Below are 20,375 nucleotides of genomic sequence, written 5' to 3'. Positions count from 1 at the left end.
TGAGAAGGGAGAAGCATCATCACAGGACAGGCTGAGAAATTCCATGACAAAGAGGTTTAGTCTTTTGTGGGCTTAATTCCCACCTGAGTGTGTGTCCCCAGATAACAGACCTTGAAACTGAGTTCACATCCTCTTCTGAAACAAAGCCCTTTGGGGACACAAAAGAGGTGACTGCTTAGCTTTCAACTCAGTTACCTCCTCTCCTTCTAAAAGAACTTATAATAATAAACACTGTGCCCAATTTGTGAGTCTTTCCCTCTCCTGTAAAGATCTCCTTTGGAATCTCAATCTACGGTCTGCATTGGCATCAACGAGCACCCTCCCTCCCTGGAATGATGGCATTGTTGAGAGAAATGGGCTCAGGAGGGGCTCATAAACTTGAATTCTGGGAATCCTCCCTAGCAATTTTTTATCAACGTACAATTTAGAAAAGTGGATGGCAGTTCAGAAGCTCTTCCTAAAGAAGAGAGGAGCACTCTATCAGGATTTATCACCCACAGTTGCCTTTTTTTTTTTTTTGTGGTATGCGGGCCTCTCACTGTTGTGGCCTCTCCCATTGCAGAGCACAGGCTCCGGACGCGCAGGCTCAGCAGCCATCACTCATGGGCCCAGCCGCTCCGCGGCATGTGGGATCTTCCTGGACCAGGGCACGAACCCGTGTCCCCTGCATCGGCAGGCAGACTCTCAACCACTGCACCACCAGGGAAGCCCCCACAGTTGCCTTTTGAAGGAGTTGCCCACCATTATTCCTTTTACTTTTTTGCAGATGAAGAAGCTGCTCCACTGAATAGTTTAGCAGCTTCTCCCAAGAAGTGCGACTCAGGCCTAAGCAGGATCAGAGTACAAATCTGACCTCCAAGTCTCTGCTTTTTACCAGATTGGGGCCCCAAAAGGAGCTAACACCAGAAGGGTTTGAGCACATCAGAAGGTAAAATGAGCAGAAAACTAAATAGAGCCCAAATTTTTAAAAATCACAAGACTGAATGACAATACTTTCTTTTTTAATCTCAAAATACTAGGTATATTTTAAAAGCCTTCTTCTGTGATTACTTTTGTTTATCTTTTACAAATGACTTCAGTGAAGTACTCAATGCATGGAGACATGACCAATAACAAAAAGACAACTGGGAAGATGGAAAATAGTTCAAAACCAACCCCCAAGTGCTTACTCTTTAGAACAGATACTTTCTTATTGAAATGTATGCCATTTTAATATTATTTGAATAATATGAGTGTGGGTAGACTAGAAAAAGAGGCTAGCAAATGTGGGTAGGGCCAACTGGAGAACAAAAAAGTTTGAGAGGTTCAAGTTTGTAGAGACTTAGGGACCTGGTCCAGACTCTCTACTTTACAGTTAAAGCATCTTGAACTGGGAACCTGCTCAAGGAGTCCAAGTGAGCTAGAGATGGGATATCCAGCTCAAGCTCAAATTACACGACAGCTATTATTATCTCCAGTCTGCCATTTTAAAAGCCTGACAAACTAAAAGGTTCAGTAATTTGTCCAGAGTCACAAGGCTGGCAAAAGGTGGAGCCAGGATTCCAACTCTAGAACTTTCAACTTGAAAGCCTGTCTCTCAGCCCCACTTGTCTCAAGATCTTCGTCTGAGATTGCTGTGAGCGGGAGCGGGCAATACGGAGGCTCAGAGCACAGTCGGAGCCCAGACCTGCCAGAGCCAGGCGTGGGGTGGCAGCCTCGGGTCTCCCGGAACCATGGTGAAGGTGGGAAACAATTTCACGGAGAAGGGCACCAAGCAGCCGCTGCTGGAGGATGGCTTCGACACCACCCCCCTGATGACGCCCCTTGATGTCAATCAGCTGCAGTTCCCGCCCCTGGATAAGGTGGTCGTGAAAACTAAGACTGAAAATGAACCTGACTGAAATAAAGGCAAAGCACGTCCTCCCAAGATAGCCAAGTTCACTGTCAGCATCACTGAGGGTGTTACCAAGAGGTTCAAGGTGTCTGTGCTGGTCTTCTTTGCCCTGGTCTTTCTCACCTGTGTCATCTTCCTGGTCGTCTACAAGATGTACAACTATGATCATGCCTGTCCCGATGGCTTCACCCTCAAGAACACCCAGTGCATCCCAGGAGGCTTGGAGAGCTACCATGCGGAGCAAGACTCCAACGTCCGGGAGAAATTTTACACCGTCATCAACCACCACAACCTGGCCAAGCAGAGCATCACCCACTCGGTGTCACCGTGGATGTCAGTTCTGTCCGAAGAGAAGCTCTCAGAGCAGGAGACTGAGGCTGCTGAGAAATCTGCTTAGCGAGATGGGCAGGTTCCTTACAGTGTCACTGGAAGGTAACAAAGGGACTCTGAGGGACATTTCATTAAATAGAATTACTGATAATTTAGAGGTTACTCAGGTATGGTGCAACTGCTTCTGTTTGCTAATGCCGCTTTGCAAATACAGCTGCCTGCCGACCACCATGGCATAAAATCAAGGGCATATCAGCATTGCTTAAAGAGCTCTGACACCACTTGCCATGTTAAAGAATCTTAATTTAGCGACTTTACTGGGATTTATTGGATGCTGTCAAAAAATAAATTTACACTGGATATGCAAGGGATTCTCGACTTCAGATAAATATGCACTTTGTGGGATTGATTTTTTTTTTTTTAACTACCTTGCTGTTTGCAAACCTGACTCCATAGCCGTATCTAGAGTGATCCCTTGCTTTGCTAAGAGCAAGATGTACTGCACGTTTCTTCCTACCTCCTGCCAATGGCAATAGTGCCAATGGTCAAGACGCACCATAGTGAGCAGCAGAGGGAAGGAAGGAAAGATGCCATCAGGTCGCAGTTGTGCCCTCACCTGCCCCGTGCTCACTACTGAGTGTGCAGGCGCTGCAGCAGGTTGGCTCGGGCCGTGGACATTGCTGTGGGCAGAAGGCTCCCTCTCAGTACAGAGGGTACCCACTGGGCAGGGGAGCCATGTTTCCCTCAGTGCATGTGGACTGGGTCAGAGCATGTGAGGTGGGGACTCTGGGAAGAAGGGATCCGGGGCCACAGGTTGCAGAATCCATCTCCCTGTAGCTAGTACATCTGCTCTGTGATGGGCTGAGTAGGAATGAAACCTACTGGCCCTTTTGTTCACATCTGTTATGAATAAGTTTGCACCAACAGCCATATTAGCTACTTAGTTTTAATTAGCTGGGTGAGAAAAGTGAAAGTGTAATTGCTGGTAAGCCAAGGCTACTTTAATTTTTATTTTGTGGGACAGATATAACTCCTTTGATGTAAGAAACAGGCAGGAAGAGGGGGAAGATGGCGGAAGAGTAAGACGCGGAGATCACCTTCCTCCCCACAGATACATCAGAAATACACCTACACGTGGAACAACTCCTACAGAACACCTACTGAACGCTGGCAGAAGACCTCAGACCTCCCAAAAGGCAAGAAACTCCCCCACGTACCTGGGTAGGGCAAAAGAAAAAAGAATAAACAGAGACAAAAGAATAGGGACGGGACCTGCACCAGTGGGAGGGAGCTGTGAAGGAGGAAAGGTTTCCACATACTTGGAAGCCCCTTCGCGGGTGCAGACTGCGGGTGGTGAAGTGGGGAAGCTTCGGAGCCACAGAGGAGAGCACAGCAACAGGGGTGCACAGGGCAAAGCAGAGAGAGTCCTGCACAGAGGACCGGTGCCAACCAGCACTCACCAGCCCGAGAGGCTTGTCTGCTCCCCCGACGGGGTGGGCAGGGGCTGGGAGCTGAGGCTCGGGCTTCGGAGGTCAGAGGTCAGATCCCAGGGAGAGGACTGCGGTTGGCGGCATGAACACAGCCTGAAGGGGTTAGTGCGCCACGGCTAGCCGGGAGAGAGTCCGGGAAAAGATCTGGACCTGCCGAAGAGGCAAGAGACTTTTTCTTCCCTCTTTGTTTCCTGGTGCACGAGGAGAGGGGATTAAGAGCGCCGCTTAAAGGAGCTCCAGAGACGGGCGCGAGCCGCAGCTAAGAGCGCGGACCCCAGAGACGGGCATGAGACGCCATGGCTGCTGCTGGAGCCACCAAGAAGCCTGTGTGCGAGCACAGGTCACTATCCGCACCTCCCCTCCCGGGAGCCTGTGCAGCCCGCCACTGCCAGGGTCCTGTGATCCAGGGAAAACTTCCCCGGGAGAACGCACGGCGCGCCTCAGGCTGGTGCAACATCACGCTGACCTCTGCCGCCGCAGGCTCCCCCCTCAATCCGTGCCCCTCCGTCCCCCCCAGCCTGAGTGAGCCAGAGTCCCCGAAGCAGCTGCTCCTTTAACCCCATCCTGTCTGAGCAAAGAACAGACACCCACAGGCGACCTACACGCAGAGGCAGGGCCAAATCCAAAGCTGAACCCCCGGAGCTGTGCGAACAAAGAAGAGAAAGGGAACTCTCTCCCAGCAGCCCCGGGAGCAGCGGATTAAATCTCCACAGTCAACTTGATGTACCCTGCATCTGCGGAATACCTGAATAGACAACAAATCATCCCAAATTGAAGAGGTGGACTTTGGGAATAACGATATATTATTTTTTCCCCTTTTCCTCTATTTGTGAGTGTGTATGTGTATGCTTCTGTGTGAGATTTTGTCTCTATAGCTTTGCTTTCACCATTTGTCCTAGGGTTCTGTCCGTCCAGTTTTTTTTTCTTGTTTTTTTTACTTAAAAAAAAATTTTTTTTCTTAATAATTATTTTGTATTTTTTATTTTAATGACTATATTTTATTTTATCTTACTTTATTTTATCCTCTTTCTTTCTTTCCACTTTTTCTCCCTTTTATTCTGAGCCGTGTGGATGAGAGGCACTTGGTGCTGCAGCCAGGAGTCAGTGCTGTGCCTCTGAGGTGGGATAGCCAACTTCAGGACACTGGTCCACAAGAGACATCCCAACTCCACATAATATCAAATGGCAAAAATCTCCCAGAGATCTCCATCTCAACACCAACACCCAGCTTCACTCAACGACCAGCAAGCAACAGTGCTGGACACCCTATACCAAACAAATAGCAAGACAGGAACACAGCCCCATCCATTAGAAGAGAGGCTGCCTAAAACCATAATAAGGCCACAGACACCCCAAAACACACCACCAGACGTGGACCTGCCCACCAGAAAGACAAGATCCAGCCTCATCCACCACAAAACAGGCACTAGTCCCCTCCACCAGGAAGCCTACACAACCCACTGAACCAACTTTAGCCACTGGGAACAGACACCAAAAAATACGGGAACCACGAACCGGCAGCCTGCAAAAAGTAGACCCCAAACACGGTAAGATAAGCAAAATGAGAAGACAGAAGAACACACAGCAGATGAAAAACCAAGGTAAAACTCCACCAGACCTAACAAATGAAGAGGAAATAGGGAGTCTACCTGAAAAAGTATTCAGAATAATGATAGTAAAGATGATCCAAAATCTTGGAAATAGCATAGAGAAAATGCCAGAAACATTTAACAAGGACCTAGAAGAACTAAAGAGGAAACAAGCAACGATGAACAACACAATAAAGGAAATTAAAAATACTCTAAAAGGGATCAGTAGCAGAATAACTGACGCAGAAGAACGGATAAGTGACCTGGAAGATAAAATAGTGGAAATAATTACTGCAGAGCAGAATAAAGAAAAAAGAATGAAAAGAACTGAGGACAGTCTCAGAGACTTCTGGGACAACAATAAATGCACCAACATTTGAATTATAGGGGTTCCAGAAGAAGAAGAGAAAAAGAAAGGGACTGAGAAAATACTTGAAGAGATTATAGTTGAAAACTTCCCTAATATGGGAAAGGAAATAGTTAATCAAGCCCAGGAAGCACAGAGAGTCCCATACAGGATAAATCCAAGGAGAAACACGCCAAGACACATATTAATCAAACTGTCAAAAATTAAATACAAAAAAAACATATTAAAAGCAGCAAGGGAAAAACAACAAATAACACACAAGGGAATCCCCATAAGGTTAACAGCTGATCTTTCAGCAGAACTCTGCAAGCCAGAAGGGAGTGGCAGGACATATTTAAAGTGATGAAGGAGAAAAACCTACAACCAAGATTACTCTACCCAGCAAGGAACTCATTCAGATTGGATGGAAAACACCTTTACAGACAAGCAAAAGCTGAAAGAGTTCAGCACCACCAAACCAGCTTTACAACAAATGCGAAAGGAACTTCTCTAGGAAAGAAACACAAGAGAAGGAGAAGAGCTACAATAACAAACCCAACACAATTAAGACAATGGGAATAGGAACATACATATCGATAATTACCTTAAATATAAATGGATTAAATGCTCCCACCAAAAGACACAGACTGACTGAACGGATACAAAAAACAAGACCCATATACATGCTGTCTACAAGAGACCCACTTCAGACCTAGGGACACATACACACTGAAAGTGAGGGGATGGAAAAAGATATTTCATGCAAATGGAAATCAAAAGGAAAGTAGAGCAGCAATTCCCATATCAGACAAAATAGACTTTAAAATAAAGACTATTAGAAGAGACAAAGAAGGACACTACATAATGATCAAGGGATTGATCCAAGAAGAAGATATAACAATTGTAAATATTTATGCACCCAACATAGGAGCACCTCAATACATAAGGCAAACACTAACAGCCATAAAAGGGGAAATCGACAGTAACACATTCATAGTAGGGGACTTTAACACCCCACTTTCACCAATGGCGAGGTGATCCAAAATGAAAATAAATGAGGAAACACAAGCATTAAATGATACATTAAACAAGATGGACTTAATTGATATTTATAGGACATCCATCCACAAACAACAGAATACACATTTTTGTCAAGTGCTCATGGAACATTCTCCAGGATAGATCATATCTTGGGTCACAAATCAAGCCTTGGTAAATTTAAGAAAATTGAAATTGTATCAAGTATCTTTTCTAACCACAACTCTATGAGACTAGATATCAATTACAGGAAACAATCTGTAAAAAATACAAACACATGGAGACGGCTTCCCTGGTGGCGCAGTGGTTGAGAGTCTGCATGCCGATGCAGAGGACGTGGGTTCATGCCCCGGTCTGGGAAGATCCCACATGCCGCGGAGCGGCTGGGCCTGTGAGCCATGGCCTCTGAGCCTGTGCGTCTGGAGCCTGTGCTCCCCAACAAGAGAGAACACAGCAGTGAGAGGCCCGTGTACCGCCAAAAAAAAAAACAAAAAAAAACAAAAAAACAGACACACATGGAGGCTAAACAATACACTACTTAATAACGAAGTGATCACTGAAGAAATCAAAGAGGAAATCAGAAAATACCTAGAAACAAATGACAATGGAGACAGGACGACCCAAAACCTATGGGATGCAGCAAAAGCAGTTCTAAGAGGGAAGTTTATAGCAATGCAATCCTACCTTAAGAAACAGGAAACATCTCAAATAAACAACCTAACCTTGCACCTAAAGCAATTAGAAAAAGAAGAACAAAAAAACCCCAAAGTTAGCAGAAGGAAAGAAATCATAAAGATCAGATCAGGGCTTCCCTGGTGTCGCAGTGGTTGAGAGTCCGCCTGCCGATGCAAGGGGCACTGGTTCATGCCCCGGTCCGGGAAGATTCCACATGCTGCAGAGCAGCTGGGCCCGTGAGCCATGGCTGCTGAGCCTGCACGTCCAGAGCCTGTGCTCCGCAACAGGAGAGGCCACAACGGTGAGAGGCCCGCGTAACACACACACACACACAAAAAAAAGATCAGATCAGAAATAAATGAAAAAGAAATGAAGGAAACAATAGCAAAGATCAATAAAACTAAAAGCTGGTTCTTTGACAAGATAAACAAAGTTGATAAACCATTAGCCAGACTCATCAAGAAAAAAAGGAAGAAGACTCAAATCAGTAGAATTAGAAATGAAAAAGGAGAAGTAACAACTGACACTGCAGAAATACAAAACATCATGAGAGATTACTACAAGCATCTCTATGCCAATAAAATGGACAACCTGGAAGAAATGGATAAATTCTTAGAAATGCACAACCTGCCGAGACTGAATCAGGAAGAAATAGAAAATATGAACAGACCAATCACAAGCACTGAAATTGAAACTGTGATTAAAAATTTTCCAACAAACAAAAGCCCAGAACCAGATGGCTTCACAGGCTAATTCTATTAAACATTTAGAGAAGAGCTAACACCTATCCTTCTCAAACTCTTCCAAAATATAGCAGAGGGAGGAACACTCCCAAACTCATTCTACGAGGCCACCATCGCCCTGATACCAAAACCAGACAAGGTTGTCACAAAGAAAGAAAACTACTGGCCAGTATCAATGATGAACATAGATGCAAAAATCCTCAACAAAATACTAGCAAACAGAATCCAACAGCACATTAAAAGGATCACACACCATGATCAAGTGGGGTTTATTCCAGGAATGTAAGGTTCTTCAGTATACACAAATCAATCCTCATGATACACCATATTAACAAATTGAAGCAGAAAAACCATATGATCATCTCAATAGATGCAGAGAAAACTTTTGACAAAATTCAACACCCATTTATGATAAAAACCCTCCAGAAAGCAGGCATAGAGGGAACTTTCCTCAACATAATAATGGCCATATATGACAAACCCACAGCCAACATCGTCCTCTATGGTGAAAAACTGAAACCATTTCCACTACGATCAGGAACAAGAGAAGGTTGCCCACTCTCACCATTCTTATTCAACATAGTTTTGGAAGTTTTAGCCACAGCAATCAGAGAAGAAAAAGAAATAAAAGGAATGCAAATCGGAAAAGAAGAAGTAAAGCTGTCACTGTTTGCAGATGACATGATACTATACATAGAGAATCCTAAAGATGCTACCAGAAAACTACTAGAGCTAATCAATGAATTAGGTAAAGTAGCAGGATACAAAATTAATGTATAGAAATCTCTTGCATTCCTATACACTAATTTGAAAAATCTGAAAATGAAATTAAGAAAACACTCCCATTTACCATTGCAACAAAAAGAATAAAATATCTAGGAATAAACCTACCTAAGGAGACAAAAGACCAGCATGCAGAAAATTATAAGACACTGATGAAAGAAATTAAAGATGACACAAATAGATGGAGAGATATACCATGTTCTTGGATTGGAAAAATCAACATTGTGAAAATGACTCTACTACCCAAAGCAACTACAGATTCAATGCAATCCCTGTCAAACTACCACTGGCACTTTTCACAGAACTAGAACAAAAAATTTCACAATTTGTATGGAAACACAAAATACCCGGAATAGCCAAAGCAATCTTGAGAACAAAAAATGGAGCTGGAGGTATCAGGCTCCCTGACTTCAGACTATACTACAAAGCTACAGTAATCAAGACAGTATGGTACTGGCACAAAAACAGAAATATAGATCAATGGAAGAGGACAGAATGCCCAGTGATAAACCCACGCACATATGGTCACCTTATCTTTGATAAAGGAGGCAAGAATATACAGTGGAGAAAAGACAGCCTCTTCAATAAGTGGTGCCGGGAAAACTGGACAGGTACATGTAAAAGTATAAGATTAGAACACTTCCTAACACCATACACAAAAATAAGCTCAAAATGGATTAAAGATCTAAATGTAAGGCCAGAAACTATCAATCTCTTAGAGGAAAACATAGGCAGAACACTCTATGACATAAATCACAGCAAGATCCTTTTTGACCCACCTCCTACAGAAATGGAAATAAAAACAAAAATAAACAAATGGGACCTAATGAAACTTAAAAGCTTCTGCACAGCAAAGGAAACCATAAACAAGACCAAAAGACAACCCTCAGAATGGGAGAAAATATTTGCAAATGATGCAACTGACAAAGGATTAATCTCCAAAATTTACAAGCAGCTCATGCAGCTCAATAACAAACCCATTCCAAAAATGGGCAGAAGACCTAAATAGACATTTCTCCAAAGAAGATATACACATTGTCAACTAATACATGAAAGAATGCTCAACATCATTAATCATTAGAGAAATGCAAATAAAAACTGCAATGAGATATCATCCCACACCTGTCAGAATGGCCATCACCAAAAAATCTAGAAACAGGGCTTCCCTGGTGGCGCAGTGGTTGAGAGTCCACCTGCCGATGCAGGCGACATGTGTTCGTGCCCCGGTCTGGGACAATCCCACATGCGGCGGAGTGGCTAGGCCCGTGAGCCATGGCCGCTAAGCCTGCGTGTCCAGAGCCTGTGCTCTGCAATGGGAGAGGCCACCACAGTGAGAGGCCCACGTACTGCAAAAAAAAAAAAAAAAAAAATTCTAGAAACAGTAAATGCTGGAGAGGGTGTGGAGAAAAGGGAACACTCTTGCACTGCTGGTGGGAATGTAAATTGATACAGCCACTATGGAAAACAGTATGGAGGTTCCTTAAAAAACTACAAATAGAACTACCATACGACCCAGCAATCCCACTACTGGGCATATACACTGAGAAAACTATAATTCAGAAAGAGTCATGTACCAACATGTTCATTGCAGCTCTATTTATAATAGCCAGGAGATGGAAATAACCTAAGTGTCCATCATCGGATGAATGGATAAAGAAGATGTGGCACATATATACAATGGAATATGACTCAGCCATAAAAAGAAACGAAATTGAGCTATTTGTAATGAGATGGATAGACCTAGAGTCTGTCATACAGAGTGAAGTAAGTCAGAAAGAAAAAGACAATTACCGTATGCTAACACATATATATGGAATTTAAGGGAAAAAAATGTCATGAAGAACCTAGGGGTAAGACAGGAATAAAGACGCAGACCTACTGGAGAACAGACTTGAGGATATGGGGAGGGGGAAGGGTGAGCTGTGACAGGGCGAGAGAGAGTCATGGACATATACACACTAACCAACGTAGTAAGGTAGATAGCTAGTGGGAAGCAGCCGCATGGCACAGGGATATTGGCTCGGTGCTTTGTGACAGCCTGGAGGGGTGGGATAGGGAGGGTGGGAGGGAGGGAGACGCAAGAGGGAAGACATATGGGAACATATGTATATGTATAACTGATTCACTTTGTTATAAAGCAGAAACTAACACACCATTGTAAAGCAATTATACCCCAATAAAGATGTTAAAAAAAAGATACATTGAAGGAAAAAAAAAAAAAGAAATAAAATTGAGTTATTTGTAGTGAGGTGGATGGACCTAGAGTCTGTCATACAGAGTGAAGTCAGAAAGAGAAAAACAAATACCGTATGCTAACACATATATATGGAATCTAAGGGAAAAAAAAAGAAAGGGTCATTAAGAACCTAGGGATAAGAGAGGAATAAAGACACAGACCTACTAGTGAATGGACTTGAGGATATGGAGAGGGGGAAGGGTAAGCTGGGACAAAGTGAGAGAGTGGCATGGACATATATACACTACCAAACGTAAAACAGATAGCTAGTGGGAAGCAGCCACATGGCACAGGGAGATCAGCTTGGTGCTTTGTGACCACCTAGAGGGATGGGATAGGGAGGGTGGGAGGGAGGGAGACACAAGAGGGAAGAGATATGGGAACATATGTATATGTATAACTGATTCACTTTGTTATAAAGCAGAAAGTAACACACCATTGTAAAGCAATTATACTCCAATAAAGATGTTAAAAAGAAAAAAAAAAGAAACAGGCAGGAAAGGCTAGGAGGAGGGCTGGCGTCGCACCTTGCAAGTCCAATTATGACATTTTCATTCACAATCTTTTTAAGATAATTATGTTTCAACCTGAATCTTGACAGTAAAGTATATGTTTACGAAATTGCCAGTTAGATAAACTAAGTGTGTAAGATGATTAAACAGAAAAAAGACATTCATGGACATTTTTTTCCACGTTATTTAAATGTGTTGTTTCTGGTGGACATGTCAAAAGTTTCACTGTTTTTTTAGATCAAAAATAAATGACAAATAGTGCAAGATCTGTTGTGAACAAGCATGGTGGTCATGGCCAACTCCATTACTGTTTCCTGAAATGTGCTTCCAAAACATACAGTATATATGTGGAACCTAGAAAAATGGTACAGATGAACCGGTTTGCAGGGCAGAAATAGAGACACAGATGTAGAGAACAAACGTATGGACACCAAGGGGGGAAGTGGGGTGTTACGGGGGGGCGATGGTGGTGGTAGGATGAACTGGGAGATTGGGATTGACATATACACACCAATATGTATAAAACTGATAACTAATAAGAACCTGCTGTATAAAAAAATTAAATTTAATTTAAAAAAAAAGAAAGAAATGAACCCAGCATATAAATTAACCTGTTTTTCTATCCACATAAAAATCTAGGTTTGATCCTAAGAAACTGTGGCTGAATTTCCTCAGGAAGGCTGCTTCAGCGGCCATCAGTAAGCAGCAATGAGTCTAGGCCTGCTCCGTGCAATACTTGCCCTTTAGTAGGTGCTCAGTCTGCATGGGGCCGAGCACGAAAGCACAGTCCCGCTATAGTATAGCACTGAAACAGAGGTGTGTGGCCATGCCTGCATGTTGCTGCAGTTTTGTCATAGTGTGGGAGCTCAGTGAGGTAATACACCTGAAGCAAAGGCAGCAGTATCCATGGTGGCCATTTCTGTGGCAGAACCCCTGAAGAAGTAGGCACATCAACAGGCAGGAAGGGACAATAAAACTCACGTGGACTGAGTACTTTCTACATGCACGTTACCTCATTTAATCCTCCTACGGACCCTATGGCCCACAAAAGTTATCCACATTGTACAGGTAAAAGCACAGAAAAGCATTGTACTAAAGCACAGAGAAGTTAAGTGACATTCTCAACTTTGCACAAATGGAAATAAAACATACAGCCCTCGGCCTGTTTCCGCCACATCATGACCTCACACTCTCCACGTCCACCATTAGCTTGGCCTAAACCCACATTTCAGCTTTTCGGACACTCCTCCACCCAAGGCGGATAGACTGCTGTGTAACTTAACCAATATTCTTCCATTAGTATCAGAATAGTTTGGGTTATGAAATTTGTCTTAATCTCAGTGATAGGACAATAATTTCTAGCAAGATTTCATAACTTCTCAAAATATTCCAATCACGATATTCTTTTTCATCTCAACAGTTTTTGTTTGCTCTGCCCCTGGGGAACCTGCAGGATCCTGGGAGAGTAACTAGCATCTTTGCCTTATCACCCCACAGGTTGGGAAGCAGCACCTTCAGAAACATGCAGCGCCGGCACACGACACTGAGGGAAAAGGGCCGCCGTCAGGCCATCCGCGGTCCCGCCTACATGTTCAACGAGAAGGGCACTAGCCTGACGCCCGAAGAGGAGCGCTTTCTGGACTCGGCTGAGTATGGCAACATCCCGGTGGTCAGGAAAATGCTGGAGGAGTCCAAGACCCTCAACTTCAACTGCGTGGACTACATGGGGCAGAACGCGCTGCAGCTGGCAGTGGGCAACGAGCACCTGGAGGTCACGGAGCTGCTGCTCAAGAAGGAGAACCTGGCGCGGGTGGGGGACGCGCTGCTGCTGGCCATCAGCAAGGGCTACGTGCGCATCGTGGAGGCCATCCTCAGCCACCCGGCCTTCGCGCAGGGCCAGCGCCTGACGCTCAGCCCGCTGGAGCAGGAGCTGCGGGACGACGATTTCTACGCCTACGACGAGGACGGCACGCGCTTCTCCCACGACATCACGCCCATCATCCTGGCGGCCCACTGCCAGGAGTATGAGATCGTGCATATCCTCCTTCTAAAGGGCGCGCGCATCGAGCGGCCCCACGACTACTTCTGCAAGTGCAATGAGTGCACTGAGAAGCAGCGGAAGGACTCCTTCAGCCACTCGCGCTCCCGCATGAATGCCTACAAGGGACTGGCAAGTGCTGCCTACTTGTCCCTGTCCAGCGAAGACCCTGTCCTCACCGCACTGGAGCTAAGCAATGAGCTAGCCAGACTAGCCAACATTGAGACTGAATTCAAGGTAACTCTCCCACTTACCACCCTGCAGGCAGATTGCCCTGTGGGCTCTTCCAGGTGTGTCCAGGAGCCAAATGGGTTGTCTTCTGGTCTAACACTGGGTCTTGCCTATTCAGGCTCACAGGGAGGAAGGCAACTTCCTCAAGGTGTGGCAGATGTAGGCCTGAAGGAAAAGCAGCCCATTAGGTGAAATATTTGAAACCACATAAATGTGGTCAAGAGGTGACGTAAATGCAAATCCATACAGTAGAAGACATGCAGCACACAGGCAAGATTACACTGTGGTTCTAGTGTAAATGTCTCAGCTCTGCCCCAGGCAGCTCAGGAATGTCTAGGATACTTCTGGTTGTTTCCTAGTCCAGGTCTTGGACTTCTTGATTGTCTCACCTGTACAGTTTTCACATTTGTTTTGTTCATAGCTCTAACCCATCCTAGACTACTGTGTTGATCCTAGATTCAATAGCAATAGCTTGCTGAATTGAGAAAGGCTTGCAGTTATGTCAAAGGGCTGAGGAGGAGGTACACCAAAATAAAAATAAAACTCTCTGTAGAGTTGGGCTTGTCATCCCAGTAGATGGGCCCAAGGCGACACCCCCTGAGAATGCTTGGAACTGCCAGGTTAGTCCAGGAGATGGAGACCCACCTCCAAAGTCCATTATTCAATAGTGGTCCTGTGCTTTTACTGTCAACTGTCACTCCCCCTGAAAGAGAAAACTGGGACCTAATTCTTTTGACAGTTTAATAATAAATTAAAATCAAATATTTAGTGGGCACTTACTGTGTACCAAGCACTAAGTTCCTTACCTATATGATGTTTAATCCCCTCAACAACCATTGGTATGGGTACCATTATTGTGCCCATTTTATATGAAGGCACAGAGGTGGAGAGGTATCATGTAGCCAATAAGTAGTAAAACCATTGTTTTAATCTAGGCACTCAGACCCCAGAGCCAGCTCTTAGCCATTCTGGGAAGTTGTGAGCCAGAGGCCTTGTTCATACATTGGGCTTCTCAGAGTTTCACTTGTCTCTATCTGAAAGATACCTTCCACTGCAGACGGTGTGGCTGAAAGAGTAGAAAATACAACTGGGCTCATAATTTCTCATCCTGCCATTCAGTCAGAGCCTATGATGCCATGAAGCATGCAAAAAGGTTTCACATGTTGGGCTGACACAAGATGTCACCGGCAGGAAAGGAGTTCATTGTCCAAATAAGATGTCAGGGCAAGAGTTGCCCCTGCATGGGACACAATTAGGTGGCGAAGGATTGGTACCAACTCACAGCAAAGGAGGCCTCATGGACCATCCTGTTCAGGAAGATCTCAAAGGAGGAAACAGAATTGGGCTAGGCTTTAATGAGCAGAAGGAACTGAATCAGTGGGAAGAGAGATGTAGGCATTCAGAGGAGGCAAGTGAAGGTGAGGTCCAGAATGGCCCACAGCAGGCAGCGGACTGATGAGATACTCCATGTGACTACAATAAAGACTTCCTGTAGGGGCACCAGAAGGAAAGCTGAAGAGATGAGTGGGCAGACCTCAGAGGGCCCTGCATGTCAAGCTGAGCAGTTTGGATATTATCCTCTTAGAAATGGAGAGCCCCTGAAAGTTTGTGATTTGGAGACTAAAATGAAAGCTAGGGTTTTGGAAATTTACTTGACTGGTAGGTAACATGAATTAGAGGATTTGGAGTGTGAGACACTGAGACTGAAGAGGGGGACAATTTAGTTGTGCATGCATGAGGCCATTGAAGCCTCTCTGTAGGAATGGGATCACCCAGAGCCAGGCACTGAAGAACCAGGCTTACAGGAAGCTGCAGGGCACTGCAAATGATGAAGAGATGAAAAATCCTGTAATTAAACTAATTTCACTCCATCTGTCCCCTTACCTTGGATCCATCTACTGAACTGGAGCCACTTCCATAAACCCTGTAACATTCATAGCCTCATCTAGAAAAATTGGTGGATGTAGATGTAGAGATTAACCAAAGAAGCTCCCAAGGAATGTGGCTATTGCCTCTCATTTCCTTGTTTCTGTACAATAAACTCCACCTACCAGCAATAAGTCCAGTGATGTCCCAAGGAAGCTTAGTGGAATTTTGCTTGTTCCCTAGGCTTCAGACTGAATATGCACAAGCATATAAAAGAAATGGCTAAGCCAATTAACTTAGATATTTCTGCCCAAGAAAAAAACAATTCAAGCAAAAAAATGTTTTTTGGATCAGATTATCTGGATAATTGCCCAATTCTCTATTTGTCTGGAATCTGGGAGCATGCCAGCCTTACTAAATAAAATGATGCTAGACTAACATTTGGAAGTACATCTGAGCCATTTGTTTTCTTTACTAAAACCCAAAGTCTGGCATATTTTAGTATATATAATAATCTAAAACTGGAAGTTTGTTGAAAGCATCTACTATGATATTTTGATTTAAAAAGTAAATTATGGGGCTTCCCTGGTGGCGCAGTGGTTGAGAGTTCACCTGCCGATGCAGGGGACACGGGTTCGTGCCCCGGTCTGGGAAGATCCCACATGCCGCGGAGTGGCTGGGCCCATGAGCCATGGCCGCTGAGCCTGCGCGTGCAGAGCCTGTGCTCCGCAACGGGAGAGGCCACAACAGTGAGAGGCCTGCATACCGCAAAAAAAAAAAAAAGTAAATTATGAAAATTATGTACAATTAAGAACATGACTAACATAATGACAAATCTTTTCTACAATGCAATGAATAAGAGTTAGCATAAATACATTTGCTGGCTATTAACATCCCCCTAGTTACCTTTGTTTGAAATAATGTCTTTCAGATTGTCGACAAATGGTGCATTATAAATTAACATAAGCCTTCCTTTAGAACTTTATTATTTATTAAACTGTCCTTACATGTGCATTCCTGGCATTATAAATCTTCCCAGAGAAAAGAGCAGCTTATTAGCAAGAGGGAAGTCGAACTGCGATAAAAGAATAAAGAGCAAGTGAGGTGTTCTAAAATGGACTCTCCAGGAGTCTGTTCTGCTTTAGAGGGACTACACACTGATGAGTGCAGCCATGTGGTATGGAGATGACCCAGCGCCATCAACTGTATAAAAAAGCTATCAGGTTCTCACTGGAGATGTCATAAGTCGTCCTCCAGATCCTCTAAAACACTCATTCTGGGAGTGACTCTTCCTGACTAGAAAATATCATGCAGGAAAACCTGGATTCAGTTGCCCAAGCTATCGGGTTTTTTTGTTTGTGTGTTTTTTAAAGATGATGTTGGGGGTAGGAGTTTATTAATTTATTTCTTTATCTTTGCTGTGTTGGGTCTTCGTTTCTGTGCGAGGGCTTTCTCTAGTTGCGGTGAGCGGGGGCCACTCCTCATCGCAGTGCGCGGGCCTCTCACTACAGTGGGCTCTCTTGTTGCGGAGCACGGGCTCCAAACGTGCAGGCTCAGTACTTGTGGCTCACGGGCCTAGTTGCTCCGCGGCATGTGGGATCCTCCCAGACCAGGGCTCGAACCCGTGTCCCCTGCATTAGCAGATTCTCAACCACTGCGCCACCAGGGAAGCCCCAAGCTATTGTTTTTAGAGTCTTTTTAATTTACCACCAGAAGAAAGTTTATTCATTAGCAATAAGTAGAGCCAATGTCAAGGTCTCCAGTAAATTCTGGCTGGAGTCAGGTGCCTGCTAGCAAGCCATTATTTGTAGTGTGGAAATTATGCACATATTTTCTTACGTCTCTCTAATCTTCTTGGGTCTACAAAGATATTAAAACTTGACGTGGCAGTGAGGCCTCCCTAATGCCATGAATGGTGCCCGGTAATCTAGTAAGCACTCCATAAATCCTTGAATAAAGGAAATCCTGGAAGGATAATCGTATCACTGATGAAGCAAGTGATTACTTTTATCTATGATTTAAACTCTTCCAACAACTATGCATTTAACAGAGGTATGTGATGGACCTGGTGAAATGAGGAAGCTCTAAAGATTACAAGGTGGTTGAAAACTAACACACGTTAAATAACTGAAGACCAATCATATGCTGCACCGTCTGGTGTCAATGACCACTCAACTCCTGGAGGGCAGAGAGTGTTTTCCTGGTCTTGCCCACACAGAACAGAACACGTGTCATCTTGGAGCACTGCCCACAAATGGCATTTTGGTTAACTGATTTGTCTACACAGTAGGAGACAAAGGAAGGGAAACTCTATCGGATAGACTTTTCAGAGGTGTTTCATCCTGATGGAACGGGCTTTCTGTGTAGAGGTGCCTGGAGTAGCCTGGAAAAATAAGGAATCTGCCTATCTCAGTTGAGTTACAGCTCTGCCACCATGAACACAATAAGGTCTTTACATTTCTCTTGAATTAGCCTGCATGGTTTTCTTCACTGATCATCCTTCTGATAAAATTGCTCAAGGTCCCCTTTATTTTGCTGGTATCTTCTCAGTCAAATTCCTGGGCATCCTGTCTAGGTGTATCGTTTATCTGTGGAGCTGTTATTTCAAAAGGATTACAGATGTGTTTCAAAAGGATTTCTCTTTCTTCCAACTTAGAGTTATGCCAACAGCAATGTCTGGTGGGAGTGGGGAGGGGATGGGGAAGGAAAGTATGACAAAGGAATACTGTAGAGGGAGGTTTAGGGGTTTGGAAGGAAAGAGAAAGCAGGATCAGGATTGGAGGTATTCCTCTTGCTTTCTCACCTTTTGCTTAAATTGAAAAAGTACCCAGTGTTCCCAAGTCAAGAAACTGTGGAAGCCCAACAAACACTTTACCTTAGTTATTTAAGATTTGGTCATTCTGAATAATAAGCTGCAACTAAGAAGGCTTTTCCTGTTGACAACACATCAGCATGGCGGCTGCAGACTGTGCTTCAGATACAAGCAATTTATTCTTAGAGACCACAGAGGGGAAGAGTAGGGGGGAAAGAAAGCTAAAGCTATAACTTCATCTTGCTTGAAGTGCTGATGATTTTTCTGTTTGTCGATGGGTTGTTAACTACACGCATTACGAAAAACAGATAATGAATTATGTATCAAGGTTTCTGTTGCCATTTTAAGACCCATAAAAAACTCTCTGGGCCTAAAATACCACAAATTAAAAATGCAAATAATGATAAATCGGACCAATTTGCCACCTGCTACGATCTCTAGTGAGATCCCATTGTGAAGGTAAAGATGTTGAGATGACAGTTTGCAATTTGCTTGCAAACTTACCAAAATGGAAAAGGGAAGAGAAGGGGAGAAGGTGAAGGAGTGACTTTGTATTGTGGAACACATCTGAACCCTGGAGTCTGGAGCCATGAAGCTTGAGCAAAGCCCTCTCTGGGCCTCGGGCAGTACTGAAAGCTGAACAAGCCCATTGCCCCCAGCCTCCGGAGGAATCTGTGTTTGCACCTGTTTCTCATATGCTTTGAATATTTTTAGGATTTTTAAATTTTATAGACCAACATCCTGGGAAAATACACTTCCTTGAAGTCTGAAAGCTTGGCTGGTAGTATAAACAAATGCCTGCTTAATATGCAGGAAATGACTTGAAAATTGTTTCCTTTTCCTTTGGGAAAATATTTTTAAGCTGTGAAGGCTACAGGTCTTAAAAGCAAGTTGTTTTTGCTGTTGTTTAAGAGAATCAGGCAGAAACCTCCTCAAAGCACTCGTTTATATACCATCCAAAAGACCCTCAGGGATCTGACTGTGTCACCCAATCCCTCTGCTTGAGCATCTGAGGATGCAGAATGTAAGCACAGAAGAGATAGATCACAGATGTCAGGTGATGAGCTATAATGGGACAGCCCCCCCACTAAGCACGCACAGGTAAAATGCGGCCAGAGCATGTGCGCTGGTCTCCATACCTGAGAGAAAGATCCAGGGACTGGCTTATCCCAGGAGAAGAGACAGGTGATTCTGCCCACGTTAGCTTTCTCTTTTTCTATTTTTCTACCTAAGTGTCTGGAAGAGCACTTTCACCAGAGCATTCATTAATGAGTCATCACAGGAAAATGAGCTAATTAATGTGTCCTTTAATGACAGTTTTTCATTGGGTCACAACTAATGCCTTAAATGATTTTTCCTCTTCTACTCTTTATGCCAAGAGTATTAGCCTCTAAAATACAGGGAGACAGTGTAAGTTGGGTGACAGGTATTCAGATGGGAAAAAGGAGGCCACTATGCTAGACGAGGACAAGGACAGGGGACAGGCTTTGGGTGAGCACCCAGTGCAGCCATGCTTCATTTTCTCAAGGCTATGGAGTCGAAAGCACAGAGCTTGGCTCCAGAATCAGAATGACCTGGGTTCCAGTTCAGAGTCTTCTCCTAGCAACCATACAATCTTGGGCATCTGTTGGAAGTTTGTTTTCTTATTTGAAAAATGGAGATGGGGGAGGGAACAAGTGTTAGGAAAGAACTGCAACGTGTGGGAAATGGAATGTTTGTTTTCCCCACCCAAACACTTGCCCTTACCCCTAATCTCTGTAAATGACATCTCGATTCACCCCATTGTTATGAGCTTTCAATGCCTCATCCTATT

At 44.1% G+C, this 20,375-nt stretch overlaps 2 protein-coding genes and 1 pseudogene across 9 annotated transcripts in view; 2 read left to right on the top strand and 1 right to left on the bottom strand.

Moving 5' to 3' along the window:
* Positions 1-20,375, bottom strand: part of LOC307183726 (uncharacterized protein) — a 675,341-nt gene that overhangs the window by 576,158 nt on the left and 78,808 nt on the right. For all 7 annotated transcript variants that reach the window (XR_013827569.1, XR_013827570.1, XR_013827571.1 and 4 more), the window contains one exon: positions 13,908-14,049. The gene's annotated coding sequence lies outside the window, so the exon portion shown is untranslated. The remainder of the gene's footprint in view (positions 1-13,907; positions 14,050-20,375) is intronic.
* On the top strand, positions 1,713-2,393 carry LOC307184460 (neuronal vesicle trafficking-associated protein 1-like; annotated as a pseudogene). Its single transcript has one exon. The product of its transcript is annotated as a neuronal vesicle trafficking-associated protein 1-like (transcript).
* The window catches only part of TRPC7 (transient receptor potential cation channel subfamily C member 7), a gene marked incomplete at its 3' end in the record, with an annotated part of 123,192 nt that continues 115,254 nt past the window's right edge, over positions 12,438-20,375 (top strand). The window contains exon 1 of the mRNA XM_079916652.1: positions 12,438-13,890. Within this exon, the coding sequence (XP_079772778.1) occupies positions 13,138-13,890 (753 nt within the window). The 5' untranslated portion in view covers positions 12,438-13,137. The remainder of the gene's footprint in view (positions 13,891-20,375) is intronic.

Source organism: Stenella coeruleoalba (assembly GCF_951394435.1).
Source record: "Stenella coeruleoalba genome assembly, chromosome: 3".
NCBI lineage: Eukaryota > Metazoa > Chordata > Mammalia > Artiodactyla > Delphinidae > Stenella > Stenella coeruleoalba.
This window is presented reverse-complemented; position numbering and strand designations above follow the sequence as displayed.